This window comes from Sinocyclocheilus grahami, unplaced genomic scaffold, assembly GCF_001515645.1.
Source record: "Sinocyclocheilus grahami isolate Dianchi unplaced genomic scaffold, SAMN03320097.WGS_v1.1 scaffold8.1, whole genome shotgun sequence".
NCBI classification, from domain to species: domain Eukaryota; kingdom Metazoa; phylum Chordata; class Actinopteri; order Cypriniformes; family Cyprinidae; genus Sinocyclocheilus; species Sinocyclocheilus grahami.
Genome location: NW_015505187.1, coordinates 558,767 through 570,332, shown reverse-complemented (window position 1 = coordinate 570,332; position 11,566 = coordinate 558,767). Strand labels below are relative to the sequence as shown.

Below are 11,566 nucleotides of genomic sequence, written 5' to 3'. Positions count from 1 at the left end.
CAAAATAACAATTCAGAAAACATTATAACAAGTCAGAAAACACAATGACAAATTTGAAAACAAAATAACAAGTCAGAAAACACAACGACAAATCTGAAAACAAATTAACAAGTCAGAAAACACAACGACAATTCAGAAAAACCGGAAAAGGTAGGTATAGTTTGAGACAGTGCCATTAGTTTGGGATTACTCACCGCTGACTGGACGAGACATCTGTCAATCAACGTATACAGGGAAGAACCAGCCGAAGAACAGCAGAGTCGTGGTAGAAAGTTCGGAGATGGTATTAAAGTAGCTCAGTTTAAATGTTTTGTATGAATTGCCCTTAATATGGAATAAAAAATATTTAAATTATTAAATGGATGCCACCTTATTGGTACAATAAAGCCCTCCCTACACCTACCCTAACCCTACCCCATACTTTATTTTCAACTTTTTGATTATTTCCTTAATTTTTATTGAAAAGAAATGCCTTTACGATGTGATACGAGATTTGAAAAGGGAGGGAAAAAAAGTTTGACAAAAGGCGGGATCGAATCGCGTCAAAAAAGCCAAGGGCAAGCACTTATCCATCTGCGCCACAGGAGCTGATGTGTCACAGCCACTTTTAACTGAATGTAAATATACACCCCGTATTTTTTATTCCATAGTAAGGGCAATACATAAAATACGTTTAAACTGAGCTACTTTAATACCATCTCCGAACTTTCTACCACGACTCTGCTGTTCTTCGGCTGGTTCTTCCCTGTATACATTGATTGACAGATGTCTCGTCCAGTCAGCGGTGAGTAATCCCAAACCAATGGCGCTGTCTCAAACTATACCTACCTTTTCCGGTTTGTCTGATTTGTCGTTGTGTTTTCTGACTTGTTAATTTGTTTTCGAATTTGTCATTGTGTTTTCTGACTTATGTTTTCTGAATTGTTGTTGTTTTCTGAATTATTTTGTTTTTTAGACTTGCATTTGCGTTTGTAATTTGTTCTTTTGTTTTCAGAATTGTGATTTGTTCTGCACTTCTCGGCCACCGTAGCATGGCTTTCTATACATCTCTTCTGTGAGACGCGAGTGTAGCAGTCATATTTGTCCGACTAAAAAAATGCGCTGAATATGCATTCTGTGTGAATGGCTTGGTTTTGGTTTTCAACTAATCAAGATCTTCTCTGCACTGAGCAACTATATTTGTCTAATATTTTGAATGCATAATACAGCAGCGCCACATCTCGTGGGCTAGACTAACAAAACATTAAAATGCAACAACCTCACTTACATCACCGCATCTCGCGCGCCACTGATGATGCTCCCTGACGCACACCTAACATTGCAAATGTTTTTTTTTTTTAAATTAGACTAATGTTCATTCACAATCTCCTCATCACAGGCAGGCACAGCAGTCATTTCAGCATGTGTTCATGTTTGTGTGCGCGTCACTCATAGCACGTGCCTATATCGAACATTTTTTCGATCATTATCGAAGAAGGTGTATTATCGATAAATTTCGATGCCATTTTATCGCCCAGGCCTAGTATGAATGCAATCTGGGCATACAACATTCATCATGTTGTCATTGTCTATGAACTACAGCATCAGGTAAATGATCACTTCATTGCCACTGACAATTCCTCTCCTGTGGCATCATAGTAAAATGTCCATTGGATGTGCACTTTAGAATCTCGTCAGAAGTAGTCAGTCATCCGGGTACTTTTTGCCTGCTGTTTTATTAAGTTTTTACCCCACTATATAGTAAGGAAATATTCAATGGTACAGCCATTGTGTACATTTTCTGAATGTCTGAATTTCCCAGACAATCTATTACATTTGCCAAAACTTGTAGTATACGATACTATATCTCCCATATCTTGTAGTGTACGATTTATCTTGTTGTATACGAAGCAATAATTCCCGTTATCCCATAAAATGACTTGATCTTTAATTCAATAACTTGATAAACTAGTGTGACAAATGAACAAAATTCAATATAATGCTCATAATAAAATAATGAAATTTATCTTGATATGCAACTTGTAGTTGGTTGTTAAATTTGTATTTTGCCAGCTAATTTTGAATGGTGGTCAATAGAAAACAATACTTGTTCTGGTATTTCTAACAGGACCATGGCAACCAGCCAAACCTTGGCCCCTTGGTCATACAAACCATTTTAAAAATAAATGTAAAGTTGTATACTGCCCAGTATGTAAGTAATCCTTTCTGAACACATCCCTTGAGTTTCATGTAAGAATGGATGTTTTGTTGGAAAAATTGTGATTACTTGTCAGAGAGAACTCAGTCCACCCGGCATCCCAATTCACATACCCTTCAAAATATCCTAAATAGTAATCGAGATTAGTTATCTTGAATATGGACCCTTTTCACAAGTCTGTGATGACACATTTCAACAATCATCAGCAATGTAAATCCTCGAAGGTTTTTTTATATTTTTTGACTTAAAAAAAAATGTATGTACATTTATAACACTATACTTTGTATTATATCACCTTTGCATCAAATTATAGAAAAACCTAGTTAATGCCAATGTTAACGAGGGTGTTTTTAATACAGCGTCTATGGGAGGGACGTCGATTTTAGACATCGTTTTCTCTTCTGACTGCCGTTATTAGTCTCTCACAATTTTTTTCCTTTGATTGAAAGTTGTGAAAACACTATCGTGGAGGTTTGAAATTAATTTGTGGTACTCTCCCATTAACTGCTCTTGAAGTTTACCCAACTATGACGACTTCCGCTGCTAAGAAACCCGGAAATGTGAAAAAGGTCTTTAGAGGGTATGCATTGACATCACTTTCCTATCGAAACACGGCCCCTCAGCTGGACTGAGTGGCAAAAGAGCCTGCTGCATGAACGGATTTAATAGGGAAGCTGCAAAAATGTGAGTAAAACAAACAATAATCAGTTTAAACTAAAAGTTGCTGGACTCGACATAGTGTTTCTTACGACTTACCAAATATCCAGTGGTCCGTGGATATTGACATGCAGCCAGGAATCGTGTTTCCTGATATTTATATGTGCCTGCTTGCAAAGCCGGTGAAATACATAAAGCAAATTTGCCTGTGAACACTTATGTAAATACAAAATAGGTTGGTCTAAATCTGGATGATCATTTAAATCAATGTTAAATACATCATCCAGCCCAAAAACGTATATAGTTTTTGTCAGTGTTTATTTAAAAACATCCAATTACGCAAAATATAAGATGGTAAATACTTGATTGATGAGTTGTCAATACGATATATAACAATACAATATATAGGGTAAGATACAATATATAGGTACCGCAAAATTCAACATATTAACATAAAAGGTTTCTCACGATTTATTTCCAGAACATGATGCATGATGGGATACACTAAGCCTCGAATACTGCTCCGGAGATAAGATAGTGTGGATTTAGTGTGCGTTAAGGGCACTGCGCTCTGGCGTTTTTAAGACCTGGGACAGTCTTGCACACTTACTTTCTTACTTCCTCATGTGGCTAAGACCGCAAGTGTGGGTATTTGGACAAGGCAGTTGTTTAGGGAGGATAGTATGCAAGAATGCACACTGGGAATCCACTTCCTGAAGTGTTTAGTTTTACCTCTAATCAAATACACCTGAACCAGTTCATCAATGTGTGTTGGAGCAGGACTGTCACCCTGCAGTGAGGTACACCTCCAGAAGGTTAACACTCTTACCACAGACTGATCAGTCTGCTGAATTACTGTACTCACCTTAAAACGACAAGTGCCCACGACCACATACTGGTTTCCTCCATACGCCAGAAGTGACGCAGGTGAGCCACAGTCAAATGGACTGAACTCCACTACATGAACATAGTCCTCACAGGACACTGTGTAGCTTGCAGAGCGAACTGTTTCATCTGGCATCTTCCATCAAATGAATCCTTGCTGTTTGGGTGAAATGGAGTTTCATTCCACTCTAAATTATAAATAACATGGAGAGCCACAAATTAGCACATTTTATTGGAGGAAAATGCCATAATGGTTAACAAAAAAGTATTATCTGATATAATGTAAAGTAATAGGATGTGTGCTGTCCAGACGTTGTTTTAGTTCTATAAAGAAAGTTTCCTACATTTAACAAATATATATATATTTTTTTTTTATTAAATAAACCCTATAACTTAATCTCTACTGTACCTGACATATATTATGATAATAATAAATATTTAACTCTTTATATTTCTTTACGGTCTCCATACATTCATTTCACTGTCGAAGTTATGAATTAACTAACGTTACACTTAAGATCAGAGACAGCAAGCTGATGTGCAACGAGTCATGCATGTTTAAAATAGATATTAACGCTTTATATGACAAACCTGGAATAATATTTTATACTCGGTTGATCGTCTGGCTGAGAAAGTGAGTTCTGGTGCAGATGATGAAAACCCATGCGGTGCTCGTTCTCAGCGCGCTTTCTGATCACGTGATCGCGTTTGTTTACTTCCAGGTTAGTGACGTAATCATGACGCTGGCAGCACAAAGACATATCAGGAAAAGAGGTCCCTAAGCATTAGAAACAAAGCCAAACAAAAAAAAAAAGACGCATTGATGCACTTCTCTAATTTATTGTACATTTTAATTTTACCTCTGGAGCAATATATCTGACACATATTTGGAGGTGCTGAGTATTTTTCATCTTTTTATTATGGGAGATATACCTAAAATGCAAAGGCTATAAACAATGAAATGGTTTAGCTCTCGTATTTCTTTACATCGCCGCATTTTATGATTTTTCTTGTCAACAATCGACACTTGTTATCTGTTTGTGCTAATATCCGTTTGGAGGGGGCGTGTCTAACACATCGCGCTCTGTGATTGGTCCAGGCGTCCTGGCATGTGGATTTAAATTTACAGGCATCGGACCAGTTTATGATACCTTACATCTACTGGCGTCAGTTTTCCCATGTGTTTCACATTAGAGACCTAGGACGCGTCTAAATATCAGTGTTGGTAAGTTGACCTAAGAGGTCTGGAGGTTCTGTTCCTAATAAAGTGCAAAGGGGCTCCTCTTGTTCCTGACTATTATTGTGATTTGCTTGATGTCTTCGGACACTGTTCTAGTTCAGTGCTAGATTTGGAAAGGTAACGTTATATGTGATGCTGGCTGGGTTGCATGTATGTTCTGCTGTCTGCTCATAATCATTTCAGTGCTGACCTGCTCAATTTTCTGGCCCTGCAGTTCATTTTGTAAACGTTGAATAATGGTGGTTATGGAGGAAAGCCTGAGAACAATGACCAGGGTTTTCAGGAGAGAATGTCACAGGGTGTTAGACTCGGAGAGGACCACCATCCAAGGGGCTGATGGGATGCTGATGATCCTACAACTTGCTATGGCTGGGGTCAACAAGCAGGTAATGTTGCATTATGAACTTGATTTGAAGACTCGTTTCACATTTTTGGTATCTGGGGTTCTTATTATTTGTTATTGGCTAAAATCACCAAAGCACAAAAGCATGGATTTCAGGTCTGTATATACATATACACTACTTTTCAGTAATGAGTTCAGTAATAAGGTTTATTTGTAAAGAAATATATGATTTCTTATTAAAATAAGTTTTTTTTTTTCCATTGCAGAGATAAATTACATTTTTCAAAAAATATATAAAAACAGAAAACAGTTATTTTTACTTGTAATAATTCTGTATTTTTTTGAGTGAAAAGTGTGTATGGTATATACTGGTATATCAAAAATGATTTAAAAAATGTATTTATTTATTTTTGACCTCATAAATATGTTTTTATATCACTAAGTCAAAAATCTGTGACACAGATCATGTGAACGTTGTACAGATAGTCAAATGATCTATGGAAGACACCCCCCTCCCCCCTTTCTGCTGATAATTTGCCTGAAAAACACATTTTCATAGGTGGACTTTTGAACACAATTTTATTGAATTTCCACTTTCAATGTAAATGTTTGCTTGCAGTCTATATGTGCTGCGGTAGGAAAAAGAATGAGTCACAAGTTTGAATCATACATTTTGTTCCGTATCTGTACATTTTCTGTGGAGTGGTTCTGCGTAATATGCTTGTCCCTGTGTTTGCTCTGCTCCTGACAGGAACATGGGGACTTTGGTGTTGTTTTGAGTGAAGTCTTGGCTGCCTGGAAATACTTCCTTCTGGATAAACTCCAGCTATCCCACAACGATATCCCTCTTCCGCAAAACTATGACCTCATCCGAAAAGAGTATGACTGCTTTTTGAAACGCACCAATACTGTGGACTTGATTGACGTCTTCATTATGTTCAAGGAGATTCAGATAAATGAGGACCCTGAGGAGCCCCTAACCGCGGTGAGTGCTGCCAGTGGGCCTCAGATTTGGTAGTTCTTTCAGTCATCTTTCTCAAAGATCTTGAATCTGCGGCATGTTCTCGGTCTTATCTCGATATCTAGATGCAACTGTTTCAGTTTCTCATGGGTGAGAAGGAGAGTTTAGAGAAAATGGATCCTCTTCCTTTGTGTCCCGCAACTCCATCTAACAAGGCAATCTGTAGTCCACAGGTAAATGGTGATGCATTAGCATAAGACTAGAATTAGAGGTGGTTTTTGTGTGCGCGTATGGCTCTTATTCACAAAACATTACAGCAAATGGGTTGAACAAATATTTCAACAAAGCACTGAACACTTTTACTTTATTTACTGAATTGCATGTAAAAATAAAAAAACTTCATGTGAACGACACCTAATTCTTTGGTGTTGTTCAAACTGAGACGGACTAAATCCAGAAGAACTGTGGCAACATCTCCACTTCAAGAAAGCTAACTACTTGTGCTAAAACTATGCACAAGTGTACCTAGGACAAAAGCTGTTTTAAATGCAAAGTGTGGTCACACCAAATGTTGATTTGATTTAGTTAATAGAAATTAATTAATAAACAATCTATTTATGACATTTTTGAAAGCATCCTCACTTTACACCAATTTTTTGCCTAAAACTTTTCACAGTACTGTAGCTTTGCAGGTAGGTTTCTTGAAGTGTCTTGGAGATGTTGCCACAGTTCTTCTGGATTTAGTCTGTCTCAGTTTTTTTTCTGTTTCTTCATATCATTCCAGACAGACTAGATGATGGTGAGATCAGATCTCTATGTGGAGCACTGGCTGCTGTCAGACTCCTTGTGCACACAAATATCTCATTGGATTATTACAATTAATACCAAAATAATGTTTTGAAATGTAAACTGGTATTTCCTACTGACTCATTACAGCAAAAGATAGAAATAACTGACCTAAACCCATTTTTTTTGTTGGTGAAAATACTAGTGGCCTAAGACTTTTGCACTGTACTGTACATATACATGCGCATATATATATATATATACACACACACAGTGTTTCCCCTGCCATTCTTTTAGGGGGGCGGCCCCCTAAAATTTAATTTTAATTAATTATATTTTCTCTATAGCGCCAGATCACAACAGAAGTCATTTAAAGTTACCGTTCTTATAGAACATGTCAATACCTTGTTCTTTCATTAAGCAAACTAAATAGCCTTATGTGATTTGTCTTATTTACACGACGGCATGTCATTTCAGTCTCTACGATATGGTCGCGCTCTCTGTATCACGCACAGCGGAGTTCCGCCCGATGCGCGCGCTCACACACACACACACACACACACACACACACACTCACACTCACACTCACAAGTAAGCCCACTCCCACTAGTATTTGTAAATATTAAGCCGCAAAACGATTCATATTTAAATATGTTAATGAATGGCGCAGACGCTGAGACGCTCGTGACGCTTCCGGTGATATTAACCTCTGCTGTCTCACTAATGAGGACATAAATTAATTAATAAACAATCTATTTATGACATTTTTGAAAGCATCCTCACTTTACACCAATTTTTTGCCTAAAACTTTTCACAGTACTGTAGCTTTGCAGGTAGGTTTCTTGAAGTGTCTTGGAGATGTTGCCACACAACACAGAATTTCTGAGCACTAAGGAGGGTGAAGTTTAGCGAAGGATCTGATTCTGTTACATTTATGTTGAGATCTTACTCTAGTATTGTTTTGCTGGCTGTCTTTTTCCCTTTTGTTTGCAGTTAAATTTCACCCCCTTGCATGTGCCTCTTATTCCGAACAATGTTAATATCGTATCATACCATAGTCACAGTCGTGAAATGAGAACAGGATGTTTTAAAAGCACTTTGTATAGTGTGTTGAAACTGCTGCTACTCTTGCCCAGTTCTGTTCACAGCTGCTCTGCTGGGCTCTGATTTATGTGTGAGTAGACGCTGGGTTTTGCCACTGTAATACTGGGGGTGATGAAGTTTATGAGCCTGGCCTGTTTAAGCTTAAGGGGCTGTGGAAAAAGCCCGTCCTTTATTCAACATGAGTCCAAGTCAGTATTGCAGAACGGAAGAGTATAAACCGTTCCTGTTCAAAACAAACCATTTTATCATTTCAGTTAACATTTGTTTTTAGTACATTTCCAATTATTCCACTAAGGTGTTGTTCAACCTTTTCCTGCAGATACAGAGAGTTGTCAGGAGAGTTTTCTGTTCTTATTTGGGCCTTTTGGTGAACTCTAAGAACGACCTGGCCCTCGCATACACCCTGGACAACCCAAATCGCTCTCTGGGTCACAGCGCCTTTACTGACCTTAGACATGCTGCCTGCGACAGTGCCTCGTCTCTCTTCCTGGTGAATTTGCAATGACATATACTTTAAGATAGATAAATTTGCGCACATTTTTGTTTAACTACATATCTTTTTAACCATAATGTGAATGCTAATTAATTGCCGTTTTTGTATATTCAGACAGTAACATCATTTGTCAGGGCCATACAGTTGGGAGGAAAGGGGTACGCCCCACCTGAGTCTCACCCCTTAAGGAAGCACATAAAGGGTTTATCTGAGTTTCTCAATTTTGTCGACCAGTGTCAAGAAGTTCTGGGAGACTCCCCTAATCCCAGGTACGTATCATGCATTTTTTTTATTTTTTTTTTATGTATAAATTCTGTATCGGAATACATATCCACAGTATTCAATTCTGAACACAACAAATGTCTTAAGTCTGCATAGCAGCTGTAGATGTTTGCCTTTGCTGGAAATATAGAGTTCTTGTAATACAGGCCAAAAAATGAAAACAATCAAAAGCAACCTTTAATGACGTCTGCACCAGTATTAATGAAATCGCCTGAATTGTTCAAGCATGTTTATCTGAGGAACATCAAAGTGTGTTGTACCGAACAGCAAATGGCGGCCTTGTCCCTCCTTAGTTTGATAACTCTGATTAAACATCATAACAGTGAGATTTTGCCATGATAACTCTCACTTCAAAACGTCCAAGCAAATCTCCACTAGACATTTGGCAGCACAACACATGGAGCTGAATTGAATAGATGATTGAGTTATTCAGAAAGGCCGGACGGTCATTTCCTGCAGTGCATCATGTGCATCAACTTCATTTTTGATGGAAGTGCCTTGAACCTGCTGCATGTGGTCCTGTTCACTCTTTTCTCTGATGAGAGAGTGTGAGCGCTGAGCCAAAAGGGGTCTTTCATCAGTCTGCTACCCTGCCTGTGCAGTTCCCCACCTCCCAGCACCTTATGGAGTACTGTATTACCACACACAAACACTCCTTACGGGGGAATCGGGGTCTCTCGTACAGCTAACATCTGTTTTCCCAGATGATTCTGTTACTGTAATTCCCTTTCACAAAAGCAAGGTCAGGGATTCAGGGCGGCCTCTTTCCCGCTGCAGCCCAAATGTTTACATTTATTAATCTCTTCATATATTCACACATAAAGTGAGGTGGAGTACACCAATAGCACTGGTCTGGCACGAAAACTTCTTGGACTCTCCTAGGCCGCGTTTTTACATGTGTTAAAGAGTGGTCACACTAGATTAAAATCACACTAGCAAAATCGTTTCTATGCAGCAAACCTCTTTCTATAACAAATAATCAGGAGTCCGACAGTCATGGGAAACCTGGAAACTTATTTTTAAAATCAAGTTTTCTAGGCCTGGGGAATTTTTTTAATAGTCAATAATAGCAATAATAATAATCTAGTAGTAGTAGTAGGCAATTTATAGACATTAATCTAAAAACATGCATGGTGATTTGGAAACCTGCTTGCAAGCCATAGTTATTTGAGTGTGAATCATTGTCTTTAAAGCCAAATCGGTTGACAAATCGGGTTTGAATGATGCATTAGTGGAAAGGTTATGAAAAAATCATGGAAATTCATTGGTCAAGATGTATGGGATCACTGAATAATGTTCAGAATGTTAAATATACAGCAATTTTACAACACTGCAAACTATGAAGCTTGTGTTGATTTGCTAACTAAATCACCTGTGTGTGTGTGTTTTCTTTTCCTAGCCAAGAGGTTTATCTGTACCATTTAGATCCTCTATTTCAAAGCTTTTTTTTTTTTTTTTTCTCGTTCATCTTCAGAACACAAATTAGGATATTTCTGATGAAATCCGACAGCTTTCTGACCCTGCATAGACCGCAACACAACTGACACATTCAAGGCCCAGAAAGTTAGTAAGGACATTAAAAGGACGTTAAAATAGTCCATGTGACATCAGTGGTTAAACCTTAATGTTTAAAACCAAAATAACAAAACATCATCATCAAAGCTCTCAGATTTCGTCAACAATATCTTAATTTGTGTTCCGAAGATGAAAGAAGGTCTTATGGGTTTGGAACGACATGAGGGTGAGCAATTAATGAGAGAATTTTCATTTTTGGGTGAACTACCCCTTTGAAGTTTGTGACTACACCTTTAGGATGGCTAAAATATGAAAATGTGTGTTTTTAATTGTCTGCATTGCACTGTTTTCTTCCAACAGAGAAGCTGGATCCAAGCTGGTGTCTAGTATTAGAGCTGCTCTGGTCAAAGGCCGCAGTAATGGAGACCCAGTGTACCTTGCAGCAGAGGATACAGCCAAAAGTCTCAAGGAAAGAATGGGTCAAATACACACCATGCAGACGCATTCAGTGATTCTGAATCTTCTCCAAATATTTCTTCCAACCTCATTAGTAAGACACAAGATGTTTCCTTTTTAGCCCAAAGCGTATGCTATTAACCACTCCACTGCCTATGGGGGACGAGAGACTGTTAAGGTTCTAATGACTCTTTTGGATGAAGAAGCACTAGCGTTGGCATGGGAATCAGTCCAGCAAGGGTAAAAATAGTGGATGTACTCTATCTTCTCCAAATATTTCTTCCAACCTCATTAGTAAGACACAAGATGTTTCCTTTTTAGCCCAAAGCGTATGCTATTAACCACTCCACTGCCTATGGGGGACGAGAGACTGTTAAGGTTCTAATGACTCTTTTGGATGAAGAAGCACTAGCACTGCCCTGCAGGAACAAGGCAGAATTGCTTTCTGAAGATCATGCAGTTCTTAATGGCACCTCTGGAGCTTGTCTTCTTACCCTTTACAAGTGAGTTACACCACTGTGCTGTAAAATGTTAAAGGGGTCATATGATGCTATTTTAAAGATCATTATTTGGTGTAACAGAATATGTTGACATGCTTTAATGTTCAAAAAACACATTATTTTTCAAATACTGTACATTATTGTAGG

General features: G+C 38.2%; 2 protein-coding genes across 3 annotated transcripts in view; one reads left to right on the top strand and one right to left on the bottom strand.

Annotated features, from left to right (window-relative positions):
* LOC107590136 (nucleoporin Nup37-like) overlaps positions 1-4,456 on the bottom strand; it is a 15,952-nt gene extending 11,496 nt beyond the window's left edge. For both annotated transcript variants that reach the window (XM_016278743.1, XM_016278751.1), the window contains exons 1-2: positions 4,331-4,456; positions 3,720-3,927 (exon numbers count right to left, since the gene is read on the bottom strand). In XM_016278743.1, coding sequence (XP_016134229.1) covers positions 3,720-3,875 — 156 coding nt within the window. In that variant the 5' untranslated portion in view covers positions 3,876-3,927; positions 4,331-4,456. The remainder of the gene's footprint in view (positions 1-3,719; positions 3,928-4,330) is intronic.
* Positions 4,457-4,856: 400 nt separating this feature from the next.
* Positions 4,857-11,566, top strand: part of LOC107590919 (PCNA-interacting partner-like) — an 11,727-nt gene continuing 5,017 nt past the window's right edge. The window contains exons 1-9 of the mRNA XM_016279882.1: positions 4,857-4,964; positions 5,194-5,365; positions 6,074-6,307; positions 6,409-6,516; positions 8,493-8,663; positions 8,781-8,935; positions 10,824-10,974; positions 11,133-11,159; positions 11,241-11,422. Coding sequence (XP_016135368.1) covers positions 5,216-5,365; positions 6,074-6,307; positions 6,409-6,516; positions 8,493-8,663; positions 8,781-8,935; positions 10,824-10,974; positions 11,133-11,159; positions 11,241-11,422 — 1,178 coding nt within the window. The 5' untranslated portion in view covers positions 4,857-4,964; positions 5,194-5,215. The remainder of the gene's footprint in view (positions 4,965-5,193; positions 5,366-6,073; positions 6,308-6,408; positions 6,517-8,492; positions 8,664-8,780; positions 8,936-10,823; positions 10,975-11,132; positions 11,160-11,240; positions 11,423-11,566) is intronic.